General features: G+C 55.1%; 1 protein-coding gene across 4 annotated transcripts in view; it reads left to right on the plus strand.

Moving 5' to 3' along the window:
• The first annotated feature begins 3,601 nt into the window (after positions 1-3,601).
• RAP1GAP (RAP1 GTPase activating protein) overlaps positions 3,602-27,740 on the plus strand; it is a 49,867-nt gene continuing 25,728 nt past the window's right edge. For 3 of the 4 annotated variants that reach the window (XR_013557689.1, XM_078452238.1, XM_078452239.1), the window contains exons 1-3: positions 3,602-3,682; positions 5,662-5,697; positions 26,360-26,453. Coding sequence is in view for 3 of the 4 variants with exons in the window: in XM_078452238.1 (XP_078308364.1) it covers positions 3,639-3,682; positions 5,662-5,697; positions 26,360-26,453 (174 nt within the window). In the remaining variant the exon portion in view is untranslated. The remainder of the gene's footprint in view (positions 3,683-5,661; positions 5,698-26,359; positions 26,454-27,740) is intronic. The other variant, XM_078452240.1, reaches the window with a different exon arrangement.

The following is a 27,740-nucleotide window of genomic DNA, read 5'->3' on the forward strand; positions in this document are numbered from 1 at the left end:
CATTTTTCCATTATTATGTCTTTAACCCATCAAAATGAGTGTGGGTGTTTTAACAGATGAGCAAACTGAGGCCCAGGGAGGAAAGCTGATTAGTGTGGAGTGACACAGGAGGCTGCATGGCTGGGCAGGAAGCCCAGGACCGCCCTGTCTCCTGCCCAGGAGGTTCCAGGAAGATATCCTGAATGGGAAACAAGAATTGACCCCACCAGCTCCATCTGGAGGCTGGGCTGGAGATCTTCCCAGGAGTCTGCGCCTCCCTATGCCCTTACATTTCCCTGCTGAGGGTTGAGAAGGGGGAGTTGGAGGCAGGTAGGTGGGACTCCCAGAGTTCAATCAGGGGTGAACTTGGAAAGGGAACTCTGCACCCTTCCCTCCTCCTTCGCACAGTCTGGCACCTGTTTGAACAACTTGGGTACAAATCTAGGAGGCCCAGAAGAGGAAGCTTCCACCAAGGGAGGGCCTGAACCCTGGGGGGAAGCCTGGCTCTGGTTTCTAGGCGAGAGGCTGGAGGGAAAAGGAGGGAGCTCTGTCCGACCTCAGAGATGGCAAGGACTTCCGAGTGCCAGTCAGGGAGCACTGGGTCCGTGCTGACCTGAGAGTATTGAGTTCTCAGTGGAGGCCAGGTGTCTGGGGGGAGCGGGGGGGGGGGGGCGTTAATGTGTTTGAGGTCACACAGCTAGGAAGAGTCAGAGCCTGGTCCAGCGCCTCAGCGCCCACGCCCTCACTGCACTGCCTCTGTGTATGTCTGTGTGTCTGTCTGTCTTGGAGGTTATTTCACTTGCCCACACATAGATCTGCCCCATTCTTTCCAACAGCTGCATGGTATAAGTGGACCTTAATTTATTTATCTGGTTCCCTCTGGATGGTCATTAGTTTGTTTTGGAACTCCTACTAATAAATCTTCGCTAACTCTACAAAAATGATGACTTCGTGTAGTTCAGCCTAATGAAAAACGAGGCTGCAGCCGGTGTTTTATTTAACCAACACATGCTTTTCAAAGGCTCTCTGCAGTGCTTTAGAGCTATCAATGTAGTTAATCCTTGGCAAAACCCTTTGAAATGGGTACTGTTATTTTTGTCATAAACCCCATTTGCAGATGAAGAAACTGAGGCACAGAAAGATTAAGTGACTTGCCCAAGGTCACCCAGCTGACAGGTGGGAGAGCTGGGATTTGAACCCTGGGAGAGTTGATGAAGATCTAAGCACCTGCCTCCCTGTCCCTTTGTCCTTGGCCATTCCTCTTCAGGCTTACACGGTGTGATGTGGCAAAGGGGTAAGTTCTCGGAAGTGGTCTTGCAGTTTAAAAAAGTGCATTTAAATTCTGCTGTTGCTGGAGGGACCAGAAGCTGGCCAGGGAGTGTCCTGTGCGTCCCTGGCTGAGGGAACGTGACCCCCACCCCCACCCCACCCCCAGCTCTTGCCAATGAGGCAGCTGCAGCTGGTCAGAACCCAAGAGGCTGGAGCCCACACTGGGCTCTTTGTCTTCGGTGGGAATCCTGCAGCCCCCACAACCCCTCTCAAGGGCCCACTGTCCCAGCACCAGCAGGGCCTCCCGGGGGCCAGGCCCGGCTGGGAAACTTGGCACATTGGACATTGCTTGGCCACCCTGCCAACTGGAGATGCAGAGTCCACTCAGAAATCATTCCCACTGAAAAGACAGACTGATGAGGCTGAGGGCCATGTCCAAGGGGGTACAGCAGCCTGGAAAGGCCTGGAGTCTTGGGCCCCAGTTCTGGCGCTGTGTATACCCCACCATGGCCCAGGCCCAGCTCCTGGTCCCCGTCTCTCCCAGCGCTCTGGGCACCCCTGCTGCTGCTACCGCTTAGGAAGAGAAGACTTCCTCCTCTTTGGGCCAGCCTCTGTTCTCCTAGGGGCTTGCCCCTCGGGAGCCCTGCTGGACTGCCCTGTGGGGAGTGGGCTTCCTACACTGGCCTGGGCTGGTCCCTCCACCCAGGAATCTGTGGGCCTGCCCAGAGCAGAAGGGGCCCAGCCCTGGCTCCAGAGCACCCTGCCAAGAGGGAACCAGACGCTCCTCTAAAAACCGAACCAAAGGGATAGTTCTAGGCACAAGAGAATCTCCTTTGCCCTGCCTGGCTTCTGAACAAGGGGCTCTTGAGGGCTCCTCTGCCCATCAGAGTGTGCAGGGAGAAGGGGCCCAGGGTGGGGGTAGGGTGGGGGCGGGGGGGATCTGGGGGCTGACCCCCCAAGAGAGACATAATTACTGTGAACCAAGGTCTCAGTTTCTTCATGTCTGAGATGGGGAGATCCAGCACACCACAGCCCTCTGCCTGAGTGAAGCTAACTGTGAAGGTCGATACCCAGACCAGACATTTCCCAGGGGAAGCTGGGGCTAACTGAGCCCTGGCCCAGGGCCCAGGCGGAACCATTCCTGAAAGGCTTCTGAAGAACCCCTCCTACCCTAACTCCCTGCCCTATCACTGTACCCTTGGTCGTCCTTCCCCCCCTTCCCCCACCGCATCTGTTCTGTGCATTCCCTTAATCAGAAAACCCCACAGAAAACCTCAAGACTCTGAGGGCCTCCCTGGGGTTATCCCTCCCTCTTCGGGGGCCAGAGCGGGCATTCTGGAAGGGGTGGGTGAGTCCTCGGGGCAGGACCAGTGTTCGGTGCCTACTGACACATCTTTTTCTGGGGGTGGGAGAGACTGCTTCCTGCAGGGTGGAACCCTGGGCTGTGAACTCTGGGTGAGCAGCAGGCAGAGGAGAGGCTCAGAGCGTTTGTTGAGTGAGTGACCCGCTGTAGGACTCAGAGCGCAGTTCCTGGTCGGAAGGTTGCTGAGGGAAGGAACCTAGTGGGGCATCTCTATTCCTGCCCCCCTGCTTCTCCTCCTCACTGGGCAGTGGGGGGCACCTAGGAGAGGGGGATGAGAATGGGCAATAGAAGGGCATTCTGGAGACTGTTCCTTCCTTCACTCATCCATTTGTGGCAAGAGCAGAGCGGGACTCTTGTAGGAGCTATTTATTAAGCATTTCTTGTGTGCCAGGCCTGGGCTGGAATTAACTCATTCCATCACCGTCTGTGTGTGTGTGTGTGTGTGTGTGTGTGTGTGTGTGTGTGTGTGTGTTTGCGGCGGGGAGGGTGGTTCCATTTTATGGGTGAGAAATTAGAGGTGCAGGGACGGCAGGGACGGCAGGGACTTGCCCACAGTGAGACCATTTTGACCCTGGATTCCTGGATTCCAAGTTCTTGACCCGGCCCACTGTGAGCTCCCCCCTCGTGATGGCGGGGGACAGATCCGCCGGCACAGGCCAACGCCTCTAGGGAGATGGAACAGGGTGTCGCCCCCAGAAGAGGGTCTGCGGCTCCGTGCGCCCCTGATCTGAGGGGGTGGAGGGTCCCTTCCCCACGGAAGTGCAGTCCGCCCCGCATCCCCCATCCCCCCTCCGAGGTCCCCGCTCGGAAAGTCCCGCGAAGCCCCCGCCCCCGGCCCGCGGGCGGCGCGAACAAGCGGCCCTTTCTGCGCGCGGCGGCCCCCGGCAGCTGGCCCGTAGCCCGCGGGGGCGCGGACAATCCCGGGGCTTGTGGCCGGGGCGGGGCGGCCCGAGTTGCCAAGGTGACCCGGGCGCGGGGAAGGCGGCCCCGGCGCGGCGCGGGCGGGCGGGCGGGCGGCGGAGGCACCATGAGCGGCCGGAAGCGCAGCTTCACCTTCGGGGCCTACGGAGGGTAGGTGCGCCGGGCGGGGGCGCCCGTGTGCGCGCGGTGGGAGCCCCCTCCCCGCGCCCGGCCTGGGGGTCGGGTGGCTCCGCACTCGCGAGTTTGGGTTTGCGTGTGAGGGGCGCGCTTTGGCGGGGTGTGTGTGTGTGTGTGTGTTTGCGCGTGTGCCTGTGGGTTCCAGCTGGCAGCCCATGGGCACGCGTGGGCACCGTGGGCTGCTCAGTGCGTGACAGCGCTTACGCATGTGACTAGTGTGCGGACCCGCCGGCCGGGCCTGTGCGTGTGCATTCCTAGGTCAGGGGGAGGCCCTGCAGGAACCCCCACTTGACGTCTGAAGTTGCTGGAAGGAGAGAACTTGGAAGCCATTAGCAGGCCCATGCCCACCCTAGGGCACCTGGGCTGCCCCTATCTCGTGCCACCTGGCTCACAGGAGCCTTCTCCTCCCCGGGGGTTCCTGGCCGTCGGGGCTTGGAGAACTAAGGCTGGGGAGGCGGAGTGGTGGCCAGTCCATCTTGGGGGTCGCTGTCTCTCCTGACCCCAAGCAGCCACATCAGAGGAGTGTTGGGGGGATTGTTGCCTTAGGCAGGGATTTTGTAAATTGGAAGGACTGGGCAGAGAGACTGGGGCTGGGGCCCCTTCCCTGTCCGGCGGAGTAGTTGCATAACCTCCCGCCAGGCCCTGCCTCCTTGTGGTCAGAGAAGCACACAGGACTCACCTTTGAGGTGCAGAGCAATTGGAGCTCACACCTATAACACCACCAGTGCACAACAGGTGCTCCTTGGGCTGTAGGGGTTGTGTTCAAGGTGCCACCCCTTGCCGAATGCCCAGCCTCTAAAGGGACCCTGGCAGAGAGGCTGGGTGGGGTGGGGGATGGGAGGGCTGCCCTCCTTCTCAGGGGCTCTGCTAGCCGCTAAGCAATGAGAGGAGCCTGGGCCAGCCTGAGAGTCCTGGTCAGCTGACATGGAGGGGCACCCCGGTTTGTGGAGCTGGGTTCTGTCGTGGGAGCTTGGGCAAGGCCTGGCCTCTCTCGCCTCACTTTCCTTGTCTGCAGATCATGAGCTGATCCCTAAGGAGACCCCAGCCCTGCCTCCCCAGCTGGCAGAGTGGTTTGGGGCCCCTTCCCCATTCTCCTCTGGCCTCTGGGCAAGAGGCAAGAGTTGTTTGTTGTCCCAACAGCTGCCCAGCCCCTTGGCCCTCAGCTGGGCAGGAGGGTGGAGCTCTCTCCAGCCCTCCCCCGCCACCCAAGGTGCCCTCAGAGGGCAATGTCCACACCTCTCTCTGAGGCTGGACTTGGAGGGATTTGGGGGAAACAAAGCCTGAGCTCCTGGGGTTTAAGGTCTTCCTCTGGCTCTGCTTTGAGGGGCAGGGTGTGTGTGTGTGTGTGTGTGTGTGTGTGTTGGGGGTGGGGTGGGAGAGGAAGCTCCTCGTGAGCTCCTGCTCTCAGATCCCCAGGCGTTTGTCCCCTGGGTGAGTATGAGTGAGCTCCAGCTCCGGGATGGAGGCAGGTGCCAGGAAAGGGGGGTGGCTTCTTCCTGCCCACCGTAAACCATAAACACCCACACCCTTCAATCCTGTCTGGAAACACTCTAAGTTGGCCCGTGCTGCACCCCTACATCTCTGCTCTGACCCCAAATTGCTTTAGTCACTGTCTCATTCCACTTATTCCAAAACCTCCCACGCTGACCCCCACTTCTGCTGCTACCCCACTCTCTGGTCCTGGGCCCCTGCTCCCCGACCCCTGTGCCCCCAACCCTGCCTTTATTCCATACTCTCTCACCCCACACCTTCCCATGTCCCTAATCTAACATTGGGGCCCCTGCAGCCTATGGGGGATGGTGATAGTGCATCAGACACCCAAGAAGCAGTATCTCCTCCAGGCCCTTCTGGGAGGGTGGGGGGTGAGTTGGGATTGGCCTGATGTGCTAGGCAAGGCTGAGTGGGAAGGGGCTGCCCCCTCAGCTGCTGCCCCTCTTGCATGTATGTTTCAGGGTGGACAAGTCCTTCTCCCCTCGCCGGAGTGTGTGGTGAGTACTGGGGGCTCTCAGGAGGGGTTGGGCTGCTTGGCTGGACCTTGGGAACATTCCCAAACCATTACCACCCCCTATAATGACAGACCAGACCCCACCAACCCTTCAGCCACCCTCTCCAGGTGACGGCGTGGACGGACCCCCTTACCCGTTCTTCCCCCACCGATCTTCTCCTACAATTCTTTCTAGAGCTCCAACTTGGAGTCAAGGCAAATCAGGTTAAATATCAGCTCTGCCCACTGTCCGGGTGACCTTAGTGATTCACTAACCTCTCTGAACCTCAGTGTTCTCATCTGTGAAATGGGGACTAAAATGCCTACTTAACAGAGCGTAAAATTGTAAACAAACAAACAAACCTAAAAAAACAAAAAACAGGGCCTGGAGTACTGAAGCCCCTCACCAAAAGTGCTTCCTTCCTTCTCTATTCCTTCCCACCTCATGGCTCCTCGGGGGGAGGGGGTGGGAGTGCCCTTAGCCTTTTCGCTGAACCCCAAGTCCTCTAGTCACACTCCATACATAGCCTTCAGAACCCCCTCCTGCAGCCCATGACCTAAGTCCAAGGCTGTCCTCGCTTTGGAGGAAGAGGGGGAGCTGTGTCTGCAGCTTCCCCAGCACTGAGAGCAGCGGGTGGAGGTGCAGCCTCACCTCGGGATTCACAGCACCCCCGATGCCCAGCAGGCGGGTGCCTCCCAGCTTCCTGGCACCAGCATCACATGGGCCCAGCTGGCTGCTCCTGCGGCAGCTTCAACTCCAGTGGGAAAGCTCGCATTTCCTGCCCCTGCTGGGGGCTTCCTGGGGTCCCTAGGCCTTGCAGTGCCTCCCAGGTACTAGGTGACTCCTCTCCGACCCCACTGCCCCACCTGCTGCCAGAGCCCCCCTAGGAAGCCACGTCTGGGGTGGGAGGCACACAGGTGCCCAGGCTGAGCTCCAGAGCTTGCCCTTTTATTTTCCTTTGATGCTCTCTGTGCAACCTAGGTCCAGCTACTCCCCTTCTCTGGGCTTTATCTCCTGCTGCTGGACCCAGTTAATCCGAGCCTCTACGACTAGGGCAAGACCATATGCTAAGCCCAGAGCAGGGATAGGATGAGGGGAGATACAGATAAAGGTGAGGAAGATGCCATCCTTTTTTCAAGGACTTCATTAATACTATCCTAGCAACTGGGGCACCTGCATGGCTTAGTCAGTTAAGTGTTTGACTCTTGATTGTGGCTCAGGTCATGATCTCACAGTTCATGTGTTGAAGCCCTGTGTTGGTCTCTGCACTGACAGCATGGAGCCTGCCTGGGATTCTCTCTCTCTCTCTCTCTCTCTCTCTCTCTCTCTCTCTCTCAAAATAAATAAATATAAAAAAAAACATCTTAACAACTGCCACTTGTTAAGCACCTGCTGTATACCAGGTACTGTTAGCTGCTTGCACTGTATCATCTCACATAATTTTTACCATCTCCCTGAATTACGGACTATAACCTCTAATTACAGAGGAGAACAGTAATGCACAGAGGAGGGAAGTGACTTGCCCAAGGTCACACAGCTATTCGGGGCAGAGCTGGGATTTGAATCTTAACCTTCCAGACTGCAGAGCCCAGAGTCTCATGCACTCTGTCCCAGGACCTCCAGGCCACAGGGTGGGTCTGAGCACTTGAGGGAAGACTTGAAGATGGAAGGGTGACCCAGAAAGCCCTCTCTAGGGAACCCTGAAGGAAGTGTCAGAGATGAGGGCCCAGAACTGAGAGTAAGTAACCAGCTGTGTGACTTTTGGCAAATCCATTCCTCTCTCTGGGCCACAGTTGACACAACTCTAAAGTAAGATTTTGGAATCACCAGGATTTGCCCATTACCCACAATGCCGTGCCCCACACCTTCCTCGCTGGAGATGCTGTCCAAGGTGCTAACCCCTGAGGCCCTCTCTCCTAAGCAACTGCTTAGCTCCCAGCCTGTGCCTGGCATATAGTTACTGCTCTGTAAATGGGAGTCATATTGATTATTATGATTTCCTGGCCTGTGATTCAAAGCCTTTATCCACTTACCCTTTTCATTCTGGAACTCATGTCCCTCGTGACCTACATTTCTTAAAAAACATTTTTTTCTTGTTTACTCAATTTTGAGAGAGAGACAGAGAGACAGAGAGAGACAGTGTGAGCAGGGGAGGGACAGAGAGAGAGGGAGACACAGAATCCAAGGCAGGCATTAGACTCCGTGGTCAGCACGGAACGCGACGCGCGGCTCGAACTCACAAACCGCGAGATCATGACCTGAGCCCAAGTCAGACGCTTAACCAACTGAGCCACACAAGGTGCCCCTTTTGTAACCTGCATTTCTGATCAATGGGAATATGGCCCCTGAGAATACCACCTCCATACCTTTGCTCACATTTTCCCATCCCCTTGGCACGTCCTACCCTCCCATTTCCACAAGCCCCCGCCACACCTCCGGCCTACCTTTATCACTGTCTGTTGAGGGTTTTCTTTCCTGATCCCCACTCCCCATCTTTCGATCCTTAAAATCCCTCCCTCTGCTCATTATGCCTCACATTAGTCTCATTTCTGGGATAGTGGAAAGAGCACGACCTTCAGAGCCTGACTTGAATCGGCCTCTGCTGCACGTTAGTGGTGTTACTTTAGGCAGGTCACGTCCCCTCTGAGCCACTTGCTGTGCAGTGCATGTTGAATTGGATCTCTCAGTCCAGTTGAATGTGTCCACATAATGCCGTGGTACCAGGCAGGCTCCAGGATCCTCGAGAACAGGGGTTCCCTGGGTTACTTTTGACTTAGGCTCATTTTCTAGCATGAGTCACCAAAAAGCTGAGCTGTATTCCTCCCATCTCTCTGTCCTCCGCACGGTCTTACACAGCTGCCTGAACCCAGTAAATGCTTAATAAGTGTTGGTGGAATTGAATTAAATGTGGCCAGAGAGTGGAACAGTTGAAACTTTGTCAAGTAGGCTGTGAGAGCTTCCTGGAGGAGATGTGGTTTCCTCTGCCCCTTTTTAAAAAAGGGTTAAGAGGGGTGTCTGGCTGGCTCAGTTGGTGGAGCTGGAACACGAGACTCTTGACCTTGGGATCGTGAGTTCGAGCCCCATGTTGGGTGGAAAGAATACAAAAAAGATTTTTTAAAAACTTTTCAATGTTTAAAAAGGATTAAGAAGTTGGGGCTTAAATTGAGGAGGAGTCAGGCCTGGTAGAGGCCAGATGTGGCCAGATCATGGCTGGATTCCCCTACCCCCTGTCCCTCATCAGCAGGTTACCTGTGGTGAAGAAGCTCAGAACAAGTGTGAAAAAAGAATGAGGCCCAGTGGGAGGATTAGGAGCCAGTGGGACAGTGGGTGACTCTGCTTCTGCAGACCTAATGGGCATTGGGTATTTAAGGTGGATTCAGATGGTGAGGGGAGGAAGGAGGTGGAGTGATGTCGGGGTGGGGGAATGGCCAGGTAGAATCGTGCAGGGGAGGGGTTCTGGAAATGGCCTGAGAAGAGGACCTTAAAGCTGGGAGCCTGGGAGGAGGAGGCAGGACCCAGCAAGGATTAAGTGCCAGCGGGTGCTGAGCATTTTTTCCCTAGGCGTTTGTTTATGGTGGTCTCCGTTGTGATGACACTTTTTTCCAGGCATTTGTTTACGGTGGTCCATTATGATGACACTCTTGCAGGTTGGCAAGAGCGCCCCCGTTTTGGAGGCCAAAAGCAAGACTGAGAACTGGTGAGGGCTGGATTTGAATCCAGCCGTTTCTCCTGCCAAGGAAGGGACCTTGGCCAAATGAGGAAGCCACAGGAATGAGGGAAGCTCTGATTATGGGCTGAGCTGATCCTGAGCACCTCCAAAACAGAGGCCGCTGCCCAGCCCCATGTATCCCACTGGGAGGGCCCATCTGGTCGCCCAGATATCTCCAGGAAATGCTACCATATATGAAGCATCTCCTGGGTCTCAGGCCCTGGGCCGAGCCCTGCAAATGAATCACTTCATTCCATCCTTATACCAGCTTTACAAAGTGGAGACTGTTATCCATTCACCATTTTACAGATGAGGAAACTGAGGCTCAGAGAGGAGACGTGGCTGGACCAGGGGCACACAGTGAGCGGTGAACCAAGACTGGTAGTGTGGTCAGCCTGAGCCCCTGAGCCCAGACCTTTCGCCCTCGCTTTCTCGGATGCCGTGTGTGCTGAGTGCGGGGCTGCGGTGGGTGGCCCCTGTCCTCAGGTGGCTCCTGTCTGTAATCACTGAGCTGGAAGCCCTGGGGGCCCGTGTGCTGCTGCAGGAAGCATGAGGCTGGCCTCATTAGTGGCTCTGAAATGCCAGGCAGGCACAGCCCGCTGGGCCTCCTCATCTATTATGCATCTGGTGGGCAGGCCCCCGGCGGGCAGCTGGCAGAGCACAGGATGGGGGAGCCAGCAGCTGCTTCCTGAGCCCACGCCTGCCACCACACCTCTGGGCAGGGACTCCCCCAAGGCATGCCAAGGCAGCTCCTGCCTCATTCCCCCTGGCCCAGCTAGGGTGAGGGGGTCCCACTGCAGCCAGAGGCACGGATGCTGATCCCCAGCTCATTAGCCTGCCTGTCCCCACAGCCACTCCTGAGAGAGGCTGGGACCTTGACTGAGCTGGGCTCACTTGGGGCTAGGGTGGGCAGAGGTAGGCTGAAACAGAATCTTAGGTGCACAGGCACCTGACTGCACAGATAAAGTGTGGTCACTTATTCATCATTCATTCACTTATTTATTCAGCCACAAGTAACTACTGAGCAACACTACGTGCCAGGTACATTCTAGGGACTGCAGTTCCAGCAGAAAATGAGACAGACCCAGTCCTGATCTTCAGAGAGCTTGGTGTGGCCAGTATTTCACCTCTTTGAGCCTCAATTTCCTCATCCATAAAATGGGGAATAGAGGAGACAGTCTGTCAATAGATAAGGACAGAACCGCAGTGGTTGTGCTCAATTTTAAAGATTTTATTTATTTTTTTCAAATACATATTTTTAATGTTTATTTATTTTTGAGAGAGACAGAGACAGAATGCGAGTGGGTTAGGGCAGAGAGAGAGGGAGACACAGAATCTGAAGCAGGCTCCAGGCTCTAAGCCGTCAGCACAGAGCCCGATGCGGGGCTCGAACTCACGAGCTGCGAGATCATGACCTGAGCCGAAGTTGGACGCTCAACCGGCTGAGCCACCCAGGCGCCCCTAAAGATTTTATTTTTAAGTAATCTCTACACCCAACATGGAGCTCGAACTCACAACCCCAGGATCAAGACTTGCATGCCCCACCAACTGAGCCAGCCAGGTGCCCCAGTTGTGCTGAGTTTTAAAGCAAGGATTCATACTACCTAGATCTTACTGTGTGCAGGTCTGTGTTCCAAAAGCACTTTCCATATATTGATGGATATAATCCTCATAATCACCCCATGAGGCAGCTACTGTTATTACCCCCGGTTTAGGGCCAAGGAAACTGAGACATAGAGGGGTTACAGAGCCTGTAAGTTCTCTTGGCAAGACTGAGATTTGAACCTAAGTAGCCAGGCTCCAGTTTGCATATCACCCTGTGCTGTAAGGCTGGAGGATGATGGAGGGAGTCGTGCAAGGCCTTTCTGAGGTAGCGTCTGAACCAAAACCTGGACAATGAGAGGAGCTGGATGTGGGAAGAGATAGCAGGGGGAAGGAGGCATTCTTGTCTGCAGGAACAGCAGGTGCAAAGGCCCTGAGGCAGGAACAAGCTTAGTGTGTCTTGGGGCCAGTATGGCTGGAGGGATGAGGGAAAATGAGATCCGGGCGCGTGGGTAGCTCAGTTAAGCCTCCGATTCTTGATTTCAGCTCAGGTCATGATCTCACAGTTCATGAGTTCAAGCCCCATGTTGGGCTCTGCGCTGACAGTGTAGAGCCTTCTTGGGATTCTCTCTCTCTCTCTCTCTCTCTCTCTGCCCCTCCCCTGCTCATGGTCTCTCACTCTCTCTCAAAATAAAATTTTAAAACATCTAAAAAAATGAGATCAGGTGTGGGTTTGGAGAAAGAGGAAGAACTAGATTGAGCAGGGGCTTATAGTCAAGGTAGGAGTTTGGATATAATGTCAGTAACTGACATGCAGGACAACTGAGTCTCAGACTCCTGGCTTTGTAAAATTCTAGAATCAGAGAATTTGGGCCTTCTGGAATCTTGGGAGATGGAAGAGACCTTTGAGATACCCTCCTGTGGCCTCCCACCTAGCAAGGAACCCCTTTTTTGGTTCATGACCATTTTGAGTATTGGAATGAGGCTTTGGGAGGGGTCTCCTGCGAAAAATGGGCTTTTATTTTCAAGACCTCTCAAAGCCCACCATCCCTAGTTGAGACCATCTTGACCTCCGAGCAGCTCCTTGACTAGCCCTTCCTTGCTCACTCCTAGTGATAGGAGGTTCACTACCTCAAAGTAGCCCATTCCATTGCTGGATATCAAAAGTTCTTCCATACTTACAATCAGCTGCTTGAGCCTGGATGTAGCCTCTGGGGCCTCCCATTGCCCACAGTGGCCCTTTAACAAGATACGGGCAGTGATGTTACCTCCCCAAGTCTGTTGTTTCTACACTCCACAGCTACTTGTCCCAGCCCTTTCTCATTCTCATCCTCTATTCAGCTCAGCTCTTGGACTCCCTTATCTTTCTATGGGCCCAAGAGATGCCCCCTTCTGAGAAAGGTCATTTCCTTGTGTGTTGGGGCAAGGGGGGGGGTGGGAACTCCTGGGAGAGACCTCAGACCAGAGAGACCCCCCCCTCTTCTTCCAAGAAAGAGCCCCTCTAGCTTAGGAGACAAGAGAAGGTCCCCCTCCAGATGGTTTTGTTCCTGAGACTGCCACTGTTACTCTGTGTGATCTTGGGCAGTGAGTCCCCATCTCTGGCTAGTTTCCACATATGCCTACATTTGGCACAACGAAGTGACGCAGGAGGTCCTCGAGCACTCTTGCTGCTCTCAGGTTCTCAGTCTGGTGGCCCTGCTTGCTTCTCCGTCACAACGATGTCAGACTCAGGTCCCTTTGTAGGTGGTACATGGGAAGATTTAGGCTCTGTTTTTAGGCAGACCTGAGTTAGAACCAACTTCGGGTTTTCTTACTTGCCGTGCGGCCTTGCAGAAGGCAGTTTGGCTCTCTGAGTCTCAGATGGTCCATAACAATGAGAACTGTATTGCTTACCCCATGGGAGTCTTAGAACGAAATAAGTCCAGTGTGTGTACTCGGTGGATGTTTTCCCTTTCGCAGAGCATTTGCATTTTGAGAGAAAAGACTCATTAAACCAAAGAGAGACTCATTAAGATTCTAGTACTAGAATTTTAGGCGCTGTTGAGGTGGTTTGGTTGAGAAGCAGTGGTTAAAAAGGGGACTTTGCTAATATTCCCAAATCTCCTAAAGACTTTCCTCGGGGCAGGGTCTTCCCCAAGACAGTCGTTCATTCATTCAGCAGATTAATTCAACAAATATTTAGTGTGGGGATGCCCTCTGAGGGCCAACCAGACAGTGGGGACATGGCACTGGAGATGACAGACAAGGCCACGCCCCTTGTGGAGTTCTCAGTCCAGAGCAGGAAATGAGGAAAGAGGTGGTTCTAATGGAGGCGATAAGCATCGGTTGGGAGGCTATGGGGAGTTCTGAGGACTCCTCCCCCACACCTAGGAATCGGGGGAGGCTTCCTGGAGGAGGTGACCCAGCAGCAACGTGGAAGAGAAAGGCGTGTGATGGCACGTGCTGGACACAGGACAGAACTGGACCCGGCAGCTGAAGGTGGCGGGGGTAGCCGTCAGGTCACATCCTGCAAGCCCCACCGGAACTCCCTGTGGGTGCTCCAGAGGGTCTGAACCCCCAAATCACCACTGGGCAGAGGCCTCCCATGGCCCCCATCACCCGCTCTCCTCCCCTCTCCTGGAACTTCTCTGCCCTGTGCTGTCGGTCTAGTGCTGTGTATAATGTAGGTTCACTTCTCTGGGTCTCGTTTTTTACACCTGTAAGTCAAAGAAAACAAAAGCACCTACTTTGAAGATTATTGTGGGGATCAAATGAGATCATGTGTTCCAAGGTGGAAAACCAGGCCTGGCCCAGAGCGATGCCGGCGATGGTGGTTAGTGCCTGTCGTCCTTATGTGCTGGGCCCGGCAGGAGGGGCAGCACTGTGTGGATTCTGTCCTCTGGAAGCTCACCAGCTGCCAGGAGGTGAGAGCTGCCTACACATGAGCGTGTTCCCCAGCCGTGGACGCCAACTTTGACACTGTCCCTAAGAACACTGGCTTATGCCGCCAGACGGGCCTGCACTGAGTCCTGGCTGGGTGACCTTGTGCAATGGCCCCCCCCCCCCCCCCGCCCCGGCTGATCCGTGGTTTCTTCCTTTGTCCGGTGGGGGTATTAGCAGTCCCCACCTCAGCGACAGTGAAAGGAATGACAAGGCACTTTGAAAGGGCTGGCCAGTGCACCAGCTTCGAGCCACATGCTGGAGGAGGGTAGAACATTCTGGGTCCCTCCCAGGTGTCCTGGAGAAACATCACCCTCGCTCTCTGAGGCTCATTTTCCTACCTATACCATGGGAAGATTGGCTACAAAACACTTCAGTGTGCTGGGTTTCTAGCAGAGGCAGATAGTCCCTAATCTTGGCCTGGTCTGACTGCTGTGTGATCTTGGACTAAAGACTCCACCTCTCTGAACCTCAGTTTCCTCACCTGTAAATGGGGACAGTCTTCACCTCACAGGATTCTTTCATGGTTTCCATTAGCCATTTGTCCATCCAACAAACACTCATCGAGTCCCTACCGTGTGCCAGGTAGCGTCTAGGAATTGGGGATCCAGAGGCAAACCTGATGGACGTGGTATCTGGCCTCGTGCAGGTTACCCCACAGTCCAGGAGACAGATGCAAAATGAGCTAACAGATAAATTAGGGAATTTCAGATGGATGATGAGTAATGAGGGATGGGGTGGGTGGGAAGGGGTCCCCCTTTTCTTTTTTTAAAAAATTTTTTTTAACATTTTTTTATTTATTTTTGAGACAGAGAGAGACAGAGCATGAACAGGGGAGGGTCAGAGAGAGGGAGACACAGAATCCGAAACAGGCTCCAGGCTCTGAGCTGTCAGCACAGAGCCCGACGCGGGGCTCGAACTCATGGACCGCGAGATCGTGACCTGAGCCGAAGTCGGCTGCTTAACCGACTGAGCCACCCAGGCGCCCCGGGGTCCCCCTTTTCTAAGGGTATCATGGAGGGCCTCTCAAGGCCTAAGTGGGAAGGAGCTGGTCGTGGGAAGTGTAGTTCAAATAGAGGGCAGAGTGAGTATAAAGGCTTTGAGGCAGGAATAAGATTCTTTGCCCCATCCCAAATCTGGAACATTCCAGATCACCTCCTGGCAGCAGCTGGAAGGCAGCTGAGCAGGCAGGGGGTTTGGAGGCCTACCTTCTCTCCGATCAGGAACTGCTGTTCACAAGGCAGGTCCAGGGGAGGGAGTGGGCAAGTGGGCAGGCATGCAGGACCAGGCTTGGGCTGGGCCCCAAGCGAGCAGAAGGTCCTCTGAGCTGGCGCCCGCCTGGCTGCCCTCCTGCCCAGAAGTATTCTGGGGTCTGTCACAGAGACCCTGAGCCTGGCTATTTTAGGAGGGGCTTGGGGCAGGGAACTCATGCTTGCTTTCTCTCTCCCCCCAAACCATCCTGGGTGTGGACACTGGCCACAGAGTGCCTTGGCCTTTCCCACATCTGGCCCATCCACGGGGCCAGAGTTTCTTTGAGGTGACCCCCTCACACGCACATGCACGTGCACATAATTTCCATACTTATGCTCATGGACTTGACTGTCATCCAGACGGCTTTGTCATGAACACAGAGTTATTAACACACACAGTCCCTCCTGGAGCAGAGCATAATTGGACGTCGACAGTGTGCCAGGCCCCCAAACAGACCCTGTCTTCACCCGAGGAAGCTCCATTTCTAGAAGGAGAGATGGATCCTGGTCTAGGTCCCACCAGGACATGTGCAAACCAAACTGGCCAGTCTGCGATGGCCCAGGTCAGGCTTCTGGGGAGGCTGGTCAGGGTGGTGACAGCTTGCCCCAGTGTGAGGCTCCAGAAAGACTGGATAAGAGGGTAGCTTATGTGGTGTGACGGGGGAAGACGGGGAGAGTGTAACAGGTAGGGGGTGTGGGGCCTGCCGAGGCCTGGGGGTGGGACAGACACGCAGGGCCTCGTGGGCCACGTGCAGCCCGCATGCGGTGAGAAGCCACCAAGGGCTTTTAGGCAGGCGGGTGACGTGATTAGATACAAACATGCTCACGTACAAACCCCCGCACGGCCCAGACACGAATGCTTTCTCTCCTACCCACATTTCACGTTCCTGCCAGGCCTCCATCTACAACCTCCCCCACAGAGACACTCACCCTTTCTCACCACCGGGCAGAGCTGCAGAAAACCCCGAGGGGGCTACTAGAGAAAGTGTCAGACATCTGCCCCGCCTGCTTGCTGACCGTGGGTGGCAGGGCCCTCTGGTCCAGCCAGGATCCGCTGTCCACTCCACAGGCGCACGGATGCGCGCGTGTGCCTTGCACACACACGTGCAGGATCGTAACCCTCCCCTGCACGTGGAAGGCGGCTTCTAGCTTAAGGAGTACGTTGACATGCATTATCTCATTGAATTCTCCCAGCAGCCCTGCAGGAAAGCGTTGTCCACACCATTTTACAGCTGAGGAAACAGGTTCCAGAGAGGTGAAGTGACTGGCCTCAGGCCACACAGCTAGAGCTTGACCCAGCCAGGATTGGAACTCAGGTCCGTCTAACTTCTAGATGTGTTCACTGGCCCTTCCAAACTCGGGCACAAGTGGACGTGCTTGTCACCTTTCCAGCCTGTCACTGGAAATGTGGCAGGCGACCTTCAATGACAAATTCTTCAAGAAACAGGCTGATCAACATGGAAAGTTATTTGGAGCCCCAGTGCATGCCCACCTGCCTAGTGACCCCGCAGCCTCGGGGGGTGAAGTCAGTGGAGGGGCTGGGCACTTGCCAGCCTGCCAGCCTGGGGCAGCTCAGGGCATGGAGCTGAAGCCAGGAGCAGAGCCTGCATTTGCATTTGCAAATGAAGCAGACAGCCCTGTCCCCAGTGGGCTAACCCCAGCTGGCCTGGCTCCCAGGACATGACAGCTGAGGTCCCGGGGGGGCACAGCCCTGTGCCCAGCTGCCTGGGCTGCTTTTCTCCTGTTTTCTCTCTTCCCTGACCCTCAGAAAAGGTTGCCTAATGCTTAATGTAGGGGAAAGAGCGTGGGCTTTAGAATTAGCCAGAACTGGGGATACAGCCCAGCTGTCACGCCTGGCCAGGGGACTTTGGCCATGGCATTTAACCTCTCTCCATATCAATTTCTCCTTCTTGGACTAAGGAGTAAGGATCTCCTTAAGATGATTGAGAAAGGTAAGGGTCAGGTACTCAGAGAGCTGACTTACAGTAAATGCTCAGATTTCCTTAAAAACAAAATCTCCCCCCCCACCCCACCCCCAACTACAAAAATAATAAGTGCTCATTGAAAAATTCCAAACGGGACACCTTGGTGGCTCAGTTGGTTAAGCGTCCGACTTTGGCTCAGGTCATGGTCTCATGGTTCTTGAGTTCAAGCCTCACATCAGGCTCTGTGTTGACAGCTCAGAGCCTGGAGTCTGCTTCAGATTCTGTGTCCCCCTCTCTCTCTGCTCCTCCCCCACTCACCCTCTCTCTCTTTCTCAAAAATGAATAAACATTCAAAAAATTTAAAAAAAAAAGAAAAACTCCAAACAATGCAGAAAAATATATCCTATAGAAGGCAGGAGTTCCTGGTGGTCCCGCTTCCTAGAGACAAGCCATGTGAACTTTTGCATTTAATTTTTAATTTTCACAAGTGAGATTTTGGTTGTGCAACTTGCTTTTTTTTTACTTAACAGTATGCCTCAAACCCCTTTTTCCATCAGGACAGAGGCCCCCTTTGTGATCACTGCATGGTCCCCGACTGTTTGCATGTGCCTTAATGCATTTATCCAGCCTCCTTTTAGTGGACCATTGAGGTGGCTTCCAGATGTTGGCTATTGCAAACACTGCTGCAGTGAATGTCATTTGTTCATATATTCTTGTGCATTTGTGTATAAAGGGAGTGGCTGGGCCAAAGAGTATTTACATTTTTGTCCATAACAGGAGTGGCCAAAACCTCTACAGAGAGGTGGTAGCAATCCACGTGCCCCAGTAGAAAAGTCTACTTCCTCAAAATAATGGAGATTTACCCACTGCCTCTGTCCCTGACCACAGAGATCCCAGAGCCATCAAGAGGCAGAGATTCCAAGTGGGGGAGGTGCCTGAGAGGTCATGCTGCCCTTACTCCTGTCCCCACACCTGTCTCCCCATTACATCCCTGGAGGCTCTGCCTGCCTTTGCTCAGTACCTTACACGCTCATTGTTTTACTCTTGGGCAGCTCTAGTCTACCTTCTCACAACCTCCACCTAGGAGTCCTGCCTGAGTCCTCAGCAGCCCACAGAGGAAGCGAAGAAGGAAGAAAGGAGGAGAGAAGGGAAGGCCAGGAAATGCTCATGGTTAATGTTTACATACTTTGCATGTAATAACTCACTCAGTCCTCATGACAACCCTTGAAGGCAGGCACTGTTGTTATCCCCATTGCACAGATAAGGAAATCGAGGCTCAGAGAGGTTAAGCAACTTGCCCAAGGTCACACAGCTGTTAAGTGGCAGAGCTAGGATACAAACTCAGGCAGTCTGGCTCCAGAACCCACACCTGTGATGTTACACTGCCTCTCCCAGCAGGAGCCAGTGATTTATTGAACACTTACTATATACTGACTAGCTCCAGGCTAGTCAGATTGTATGTATAACCTCTAATTTATTCTATACAACAACCCTGCAAAGTAGGTATTACTGTTTCATTTGGGAGATGAGGGAACTGAGGCTCAGAGAAGAGAAGAGGCTTAGAGGAGCTGAAGGGCCCCTCCACAGCCCCTGCCGGGCAGAGTAAGCCCTCCAGGGTTCTGGTTCACTCAGTCAGTCCTCAGCAGACCCAGCTCAGTGTAGTGTCTCATCTTCCTGTTCATCCTCCTGTAGGATGTCAGAGCTGCCCCTTAGCACCATCCAGTCTGAGTCCCAGTTCCCAGTGGAATCTGCTTGGAGAGGTCGTGGTGACTTAATTCTGTCCACATGGTGATTTAGAGACAGAGCTAAGGCTTCTCCTTGTCACCTTCTGTTAGGAGATGGTGACCTTGTCCCCCTCTGTCTTGGCCTGGCAGGGACTTCTGCTCACCAGCTTGGCCCGGGGCCCACGAAGTGGCAAGCCCACCAGCTGGGGAGGGAGAGGGATGGATTAAACAAGACCTCGGCACTGGAGGGTTCAGTGTCTGGGCACTGAGGCCCAAGGAATGCGGAGAACAGCTGGAGAACAGCTAGAGAACAGTCGGGCGGGTGTCACTGGGGCTTTGCTTTGAGATGGGGGAGGCCTGGCTCACCCCGCTCAGATGCCCATGCCCAGCAGCACGGTCAGGCCCAGAGCAGGCAGCAGGACGTGAATCCTGAATGAATAACTGAGTGTAGGAGTGAAGGGCAAGTGGGGGAGCGGGTAGATGACGGAGCTTGAGTGCGTGAGTGAAGGAATGCATGGAGCTCAGAAAAGGGACACCGACCCCCTGGGCTGCACAGGCAGGGAAGGACAATAAGGTTAACGAGGGAGGTGCGGTGTAGGTGGCATGGGCCCCAGCTCACGGGTGCCGGGAAGGGCCTTGCTCATGGCCTCTGGCTCACGCTCTCCCTGGGCGCTGAGGGTGGCAGCCTGTGGCAGGCCCATCAGTGGGAGCCGTCCTGCAGCCGTGGGCCAAGGAGTGGAGCAGTGGGTTCCAGCTTCAGGTGCGGCACGTTGGGAAAGTCACCATTGCCATCTTGGCTTCAGGTCTCTTCCGTGTGGAATGGAGATAATGTTACCGCCTTGGGTTCTTTGTGAGGCTGTTGAGGGGGCCTAGTGAAAGGACACTCTGTAAAGTACCAGGCTGGGTCAGCAGGTGTTGTTATTACCCAAGCAGGAAGAGGCTGGGTGGCTGGGTCACCTCAGCATGGCTCCTCTCCCTGCCCCGTGTGCCGGGAGGAGTCAGTCCCGGGGAGGCGGGGAGGGTCAGGCCCAGGCCACAGCCTGGCTCTGGCACCTGGGCAGGGGAGGCCCTGGCATTCAGCAGGTGGATGGGAGGCCCGGTCCTTAGGTGCTGCGCCCCCGGGAAGGGGCCGGTCCCATGACCTCCTCTCCGGGCTGCCAACCTGCTGTTTGCTCAGGAGGCCACTACCTGGCCCGGCTCCGGCATCCGGGTGTTTTGGCGCTCAGCCAGCATGGAGTGAGGGTGGGGACTCCACGTGCTACGTCCCTGCCCACCCCCTCTGTGCAGCGTGGAGACTGAGGCCTGCTCCCCACTCCCAGGGTGACTCTGCCAGCTCTACCATTTGGTGGTTGCGGGACCCCCTGGCCCATCTTGCAACCTCGATGAGCCTCTGCTTCCTTATTTCTGAAACAGCGATCTGGGCTGTGCCAGTTACGGATTACGGGACATCACAGCGCTCGGCTCCCGCCCACCCCCACACTTCCTCTTGAATCCTGGTAGAGCGGTGGAAGGTGCCTGGGGAAAGGATAGTCAAGAGCAGCCATGCTTGTGTCCCTCCCCTCCCTGTGGGCCTTGGGTGGAGGGGGCTGGGCTCCCTGGGCCTAGCTTCAGAAACTTGCTCACCGGGCTGTCCCTGGCCACCTTCCGTGGCATCTTGGCAAGACAGAGGCAAGCGGGAGGGTGGGGGGAGGCAGTGCCGGATGTCTGAGCACTGGAGACAATGGGCCTCTGTGGCCCCCAGGGGAAGGGGCAATTCCAGTGCAGCCTCCAGTCTCTGGTTTCAGGAGATCAGAGTCCCCTCAGACACGATGCCACAGCTGGGAGACATAGGCAGCCCCCAAGCCCCATCCAGAGTGGCCTCTCTCGGGGGGGTGAGGGCCCACAGGAGTAGCCCTCTGTACCTGCTTCTCGCCTTGAGGTCTGTACTCTCTGCTGTCCCCCACATGAGTCACCAGATTGGTAGAACCAGCTGGTTTCATGGAGACCAGGGAGATTCAAGGGACCCTGTCCTCTGGTGACCAGTGCTGGGCTCGTCTGGACCTCTCAGGACCCTATCCTGGGCTAGCCTCCCTCACAAGTCCTTCTTGGCCCTGTGTTCCTTGGCTAGCTGAGCACCTGCTCTGCCCCCCCAACCACCCAAGTCTGGTTTCCCAACTTGTGTGTGTGTTGTCCTGTACCTGTCTAGCTCCCCTGCTCCCCATCACAGGCTTCCTGCCTTGGTGGTCATGTGTTCTCTGCTCTGGCCACCAGAATTTCACCTGTTTAAAATGAACTTTAAAGCATGAATAGTTCACCAGGCAGCCAAGAAGGAAAAGGGAGCCCCCAGCCGAGGAAACAGCCTGTGCCAAGGCTCAGCAGTGTGAAACAGCGTGGCTTATTTGGAAAACTGCTTGCAGCCCAAACAGGCTAGGACAAGGTGCCTGGGGCAGGACAGGAAGGGGGTGTGCGTGGAGATGAGGCTAGGAGAGTCAGCAGGGGCCACACCCACCTGGGGACCTCCATCCAGGGCAACTATCTTTGGGTGGCCAAAGAACCAAGTCATACCCAAAGGACAGCCCAGCCACTGCTCTAATGCCCTGAAAGGGTGAGGTTCCCAGGAGAGTGGCTAATATTAATAATAATTAATCATAATAGCAAATACTTCTATAGTGCTTACTCTACTCTGTGTCTCACAGCAGCCTTATGAGGAGAAAGACAGGACCCTCCCATCAACTCTCCAGCTGGTTAACAGTGGGGAAACAACCCAGGAAGGCATCTGGCCAACTGTCCTCAGTCTTACCTATCTCCCCCCCACCATGCCTGTGGTTTGGCAGTGTGGGGAACCACCCGGAGATGCCCCCTACCCCAGTGTGGCATCTGGAGCCCTGGACTAATGGAAGGCCTGGGTTCTGGTCCCCAGTCTACTTCTGCCTTCCAGGGTGACCTCAAGGTGGTGGTTTAACCTCTCTGAGCCTCAGTTTCTCCTTCCAGGAATTGGGGATCTTAGCGACTGCCTTATCTCCCACTCCAGTTCCGGTGAGACTCCCAGGAGTGAGCAGATAAACAGCACTTTTGAAAAGTACAAAAAGCTGTACTCATGACAGTGTGATTATTGTTGTTACCTCGATGTGGAGATAAGGGATGGGAGGAGGCGCAGTGACAGTTGCCAAGAAACCCAGGAGCTGTCAGCAGCAGCTTCCGGCCTGGCCCATCCCACTCAGGAGCTGGGCCGCTGGGCCCCTCCCCCACCCCCTTGCTGCGCCCTTTCCCTGGGAGAGATGGGTGCGTTGAGAGGGTGGGGAGCTGGGGCCAGCTGGCCGGCAGCCACACACCTCCGGGGCCTGAAGGTGACCCTGAAATGTGCCCGGCCCAGATGCCAGGTTGGCTCAGGCTTTCTGTGTGACCTTGGGCAAGTTACCTCCTCTCTGGCTGCCACCTTTTTCTGTGTCCAGGTCTTCTGTACCTGTAGGCAAGTGTCCAGGCCAGACAGGAAAGGATTGGAGCTGGACCTGGAAGATGCTTGGCAGTAGCTGCAGGAGCTGGGGAGGGCTGCCATGGGGAGGCCACCGGGGGCCAAGGCTAGGTGACAGGGCTGAGGTCCTGGGTTGAGAGCAGCCGTGATGTATGTAGGAGAAGAACCTTGAGCTGGAGTTAAACCTCTGTTCTCCCCTTTCCCTGGTGTGACCGTGGACTTGTCACTTAACCTCTCTGAGCCTCAGTTTTCTTATCTGGAAAAAAGGTGGATAATAGCCAACCTCACAAAGCTGCTGCGGTGATCAGATGAGACACTAGACTGCAAGAGTGCTGTGCAGATATGACTTCGGTCATGGCAGGGGGAAAGGAAAAGGGGAGAGTTCCCTGAGTCCCAGCATGCTCCAGGCACCTTCCAGCTGCTGCATGTGCAGAGGGAATGCAAAGCACTTTTAAAATATATTTTTTTATTTTTAAGTAATCTCCACACCCAAAATGGGGCTTGAACTCACAACCTGGAGATCAAGAGTCACATGCTCCACCGACTGAGCCAGCCAGGTGCCCCAGAATGCAAAGCATTTTAAGCTGAGCCAGGCCATTGGGTCTGGAAGGTTTTCAGAGAAGCAGAGAGGGCCAGACCCCACGTGAACAGAATAGTGGAGATTAGAAGGAAGGAGGCGAGGGTGGGATAGAGAGGGGAGGAGAGACAGAGAAGTTCAAGTTCATGAGAGGGAGGAAAATGGCCAAGTTGGGGGAGGTCCACAGAGGGCAGAGGCAGAAGGGGAATGGAGGATGGCTAGAAAGGTGGGGATGAGATGGGTGTGAGATGAGGGAGGCCGACAGGGGGAGGGGAGGCTGGGGAGGTAGGGAGGGAGGTGGCAGGTTGAGTTTATTCATCCCTTCCAGGTTATTTATTGAGCAACTAGTATCTGCTCAGTCAGTATAGTATAGCATTAGGGCACAGTACGTAGACCTGGATGGTTGAGGGTTCAAATCCTCTGTATTTCACTTACTGCCAGCATGACCTTGGACAAGTTGCTGAACCTCTCTGTGTCTTAGTGCCCTCCTTTGAAAGAAGGGTGTTCAATGAGTGAATCCAAGCGAAGCAGTTAGAGCAGAGCCTGCCCGGGGCAGGTCGGGTATCAGTGTTGGCTGTCCTTTGCTGTTGCTGTTTTCATTACCTTTCGAATGGGACTTGCTAGGTCTGCCCCTGCTATGAAGTTCAGATCTTGGGCTCTAGAGTGACAAACCTGGATTCCAATGTTTGCTCTGCCTCATTCACTGTGTGACCTTGGGCAAGTTAACATACCTTTCTGAGCTTCAGTTTCCTTGTGTGTAAAGCAGGCAGTTTTTGAGCACCTGCCTCACTTGGGTTGCTGTGGTGATTAAGTGGAATCATACAAGGCACAGGTAGGCTGTGGCTTTTGTCATTACTGTCCTTCTGCTCCCTCGGGGCTGGGATGGATGGGGGCAGGCAGGGCCCAGAGCGCCCAATTCCTGCTCTGTCCCCATTGTGGAGCCTCTCCCTTCCCCTGCCCTTTAGGGCCTCAGCAATGACCTCGTAGGTGGAGGAGTTGCCTGGCAGGGGGTGGGGTGCTGGGTACTGCCTGTGAGGGGCCTGCTCTAGCCAGCCAAGAACTAGAGAGTTGAGGGCCTTACGGCAGGGTCCCCGATGGAAGCCAGACCGCCGCCCGCCTCCTTGTCTAGAGAGACCTCCCTAGTCCTGTGCCAGCATGAGCAGCCCTGTGCAAGACGGATAAATGGCCATGGGGAAGCTCAGACGGAGCGGGTTCTGGAAGGGGAGTGCGTCAGGGAGCTGTTGCCAGACTGACCTGCAGTGGCCATGGTCTGAGCCTGGGGGCCTGAGTGGGGCAGGCAGAAGAACAGGGCCCAAATAGCTCCATCATAGGCGACAACCTCCGCTGGGCAGCCAGGGCCACGCCAACACCACTGTCCCCGTGTCCCCACCACTAAGGGGATCCAGCTTCAGCTGGGCTGCAACCCCAGCACTTCCTGGTCCCTGGGCAGCCTCTGCTTTCCACCCCGCTGGCGCCGGCCTTACTCAGTCAAGGGCGTGGGCTTTCAGTTCTGGCTCTGTCACCCATTTGCTAGGGGAAGTGGCTTCACCTCTTTGAGCTTCAGTTTCTCCATCTATAAAATTGGGGATACATGACGCCAATCTCCCAGCACTGCAGTGAGGGTGTAAAATGCTTGATACAGTTCTAGGCACATGACCCAGGTCTTGACAAAGAGTCCCCAGGGTGACCTCAGTGGAATTTGCCTGGACCATTTCTGTGGGCCTCTCTCTACTCCCCCAGCTCTAGTCTCTCCCCAGGTCAGCATACCTGGCAAACTACGGGGACCTAAGTACAGGCGGTTCCCTTGCTCACACACCTCCAGTGGCTCCCTACTGCCAGCCTTCATTCAGTCACTGATTCCTTCAATCATTTACCCATTCAACAAATACCTGAAGAGACCTAACTTGGGGAGCCAGAGTTTACCATGAATGAATGAATACCAAAGAACTTATTGAGTAAATACCTACTAGCTACCCAGGCTCTATGATGAAATTTTTTTGGAAGCAGAGGCTAGGAGGGGTGTGGCACTGACGCAAGGTCATACAACAGGTAAGTGTTCTTCTTCACAGTGATGCCATGGCTTGAAATGCCACTGCCACCATATCTCTTTTTCTGGGTCAAGGGCACTGCTTAGTGCAGGCCCCGCTTTTAGATGCCAGCAGCCCCCGAGAGGTGGAGAGGCTTCTGGTGCCTGCAGCCGAGCTGTGGATGTGGACGGCTCCTCTCAGCTGTCTCTCCTAACCAGAGAGGCTGGGCCGAGGAGAGTGGGCAGGGGGGCTCCGAGGGTCCTCAGGGTCTCCTTCCTGGGCCAGGTTCCTGCAGCCCCTCCCCCTTTCAGGGAGGGGCAGTCCCAGACTGGCCTGACTCAAGCCCGCTGCTGTGGGCCACGGAAGATCTGGCAGCTGGAATGACTCACCCTCTCAGGACCAGCCTCCGTTGATGGGACCGGGGCGGGGTTGCAGACACGTCAGGGTGGCCCTGGGCAGCAGGAGGGAGCCCAGGGCCGGGCAAGCCGGCCTGGCTCGCCCGGCCCTGGGCTCCCTGGGTCCCAGGAGCCACTGGGCATTTCCTCTCCCTGACCCCAGAGGTGGCCTCCTCAGCAGGCTTTCTAGGGTCACAGGAGCTGACTTCGCCCTCATCAGACCTGCTTCCTTTCCTCAGGGAGGGGTGTGGGTGTGGGCAAAGAGGCTGAGCTTGGAGTCAGGCCTTACTCAGAGGCTGGCTCTGCCCCTGACCAGCTGTATGACCTCTGCATGCCTCTGGGTCCTCATCTGTTAAATGAGAATACCAGTGTGGTGAGGAGTCTGTGCCCTCAGGCCTGGAAAGAGGGGCTTGGCACAGGGCCTGGCACATAGTAGGCCCAGTGGCTGTCAGCTATTACTATTGTCATTAGGAATAGCAGTTGCCAGGGGCGCTTGGGTGGCTCAGTCGGTTAAGCATCCAACTTCGGCTCAGGCCACCATTTCGTGGTTCGTGGGTTCGAGCCCTGCATCAGGCTCTGTGCTGCCAGCTCAGAGCCTGGAGCCTGCTTCAGATTCTGTGTCTCCCTCTCTTTCTGCCCCTCCCCACTCATGCTTGTCTCTCTCTCAAAAAAAAAAAAAAAAAAAAAAAAAAAAAAAAGAATAGCAGTCACCCAAGTGTCCTCTCAGCCCTAAGGCTGCGTTTCTCTGAAGGCTCAGGAAGGGGTCTATAGAGGTTGAGCTCCCTGCTTAGTACAGAGATCAGGACTCAGCCCTTTACAGCAACCCTCACTGCCCCCTGCCTCAGTTTACCCATCTTCAGAATGGGCTTCAGAATGGGCTGTGGACGTCCTCTTGACAGGAACGTGTTGGGCAGGCCTAATGGAGAACTCGGGGAGAGACCCTGTCCACATCTCTGATCTCCGGGGAAGGAGAGCCTGTTTGGCAACCCTGCTCCAGAAGCCCCTCCTCTCCCTCCTCCTGGGCAACCCATGACCTCCCCTCCATGAAATCTGTCCTCCGACTCTGAGAGCGATTCTTCCTCCCAGAGTTCACAAACCTCCCAGCCTGGAGCCTTCCTTGACCATAAGACCCCTTCTTTCTCCCAGGAGGAGTGATGGGCAGAACCAGTGCTTTCCTCACGCCCTAGACCTGCCACGAGTGGACTTCGTTCCCTCCCACACTGCTTCACTCCACCCCAAGGTAAGTGCCCCCTCCCCATTGCCCCTGGTCTGGAGACCCTGGGGCTGACAGAGAATTAAGAATGACTAGCGGACAGCGGTCAAGTGTTCATGCAGATGCTGCTTGAGGCTTAGCTCCCCGAGGGGACACCACTCCTCACCCCTGAGCGCGTTGGGCTGGGGCCTATATCACTGTTGGGGAGGGGGCAGGACAGCTGGGAACAAACTGGCCAAACAGCTATTCTCCATCACCTTCATTATCAACATCCCCATCAGCTTCCTTGTCTGTAAGCCCGGAATAATGATAGTACCTGGCACGGAGCTATTGTGAGTATTTAATGAAAAAAGTGCCAATAAAACATTCCACCCATGATCTCTGGCACAGGGGGAGAGCCCTGTGAATGAGATCATCAAAATCAAACGTGTTTGCCGAGCACTTGATTTGTATCAGACTTTGTGCTGGGCACTGAGGGGCCAGAAATCAATTGGACACAGACCCTGTCCTCAAGGAGCCATAGTCCAGGTAAGAGATAAATAACTGAGCAACTTGTGCAGAATACCAGTAACAACCACCAGCATTTATTGAGAGTTATTATATGCCAGATGGGTACTTAATGGTTTATAGGCAGTATTTCATTTCATCCTCAAACTGGAAGTACTACGTGATAGCTACTACTATTAGTCCCATTTTGTAGATGGAAAAAATCAAGGCTCAGAGAAGTTAAGTTACTTGCTCAAAGACACACAAATAGGTTATGATGGGGCTGGGGTCGGAACTCAGGCTGTGTGACCAGAGTGCCTGGCCTTGTGGCCTCCTTGATGCAGAAGGAAATGAACCCTCTCTTTTGCAGTATACTTTATGGTTTCTAAAGCATGTCCACAGACATCATCATGCCTCTTGGTCATTTCATCAAACCTTGGATGGCAGGCATTCTCCAGGTGAGGATTCAGATGCTCAGAGAGGTTTTCCTAAGGTCACACAGTCAGGAAATAGCAAGCACAGGGCCTAAGCTCTTCTCCCACACTCGGGCCTGGAAGAAGGGCCATGTACCTCTCCTTGGCCAGGAAGGCAGATGGCCAGGGACTGGAATCCTTGTGGGATTCCACCACCTCCAAGGGGGATCCTAGGGCAACATCAGGGGGCTCCTGAGACCATCTCCTGCTCCCTGTGCCTGGGCCAAAGCCCAAGATGGGGCCATGTGGATCCTGGGGCTTGGCAGGAAGGGAACAACCCAATGGCACCTGGGTTCATGACTGAGGCCCCCTAGTCCCTCTCCCCCTAAGCATACAGGAAGAGGCCTTGATTCTC

Source organism: Panthera onca, chromosome C1 (genome assembly GCF_046562875.1).
Source record: "Panthera onca isolate mPanOnc1 chromosome C1, mPanOnc1 haplotype 2, whole genome shotgun sequence".
NCBI classification, from domain to species: domain Eukaryota; kingdom Metazoa; phylum Chordata; class Mammalia; order Carnivora; family Felidae; genus Panthera; species Panthera onca.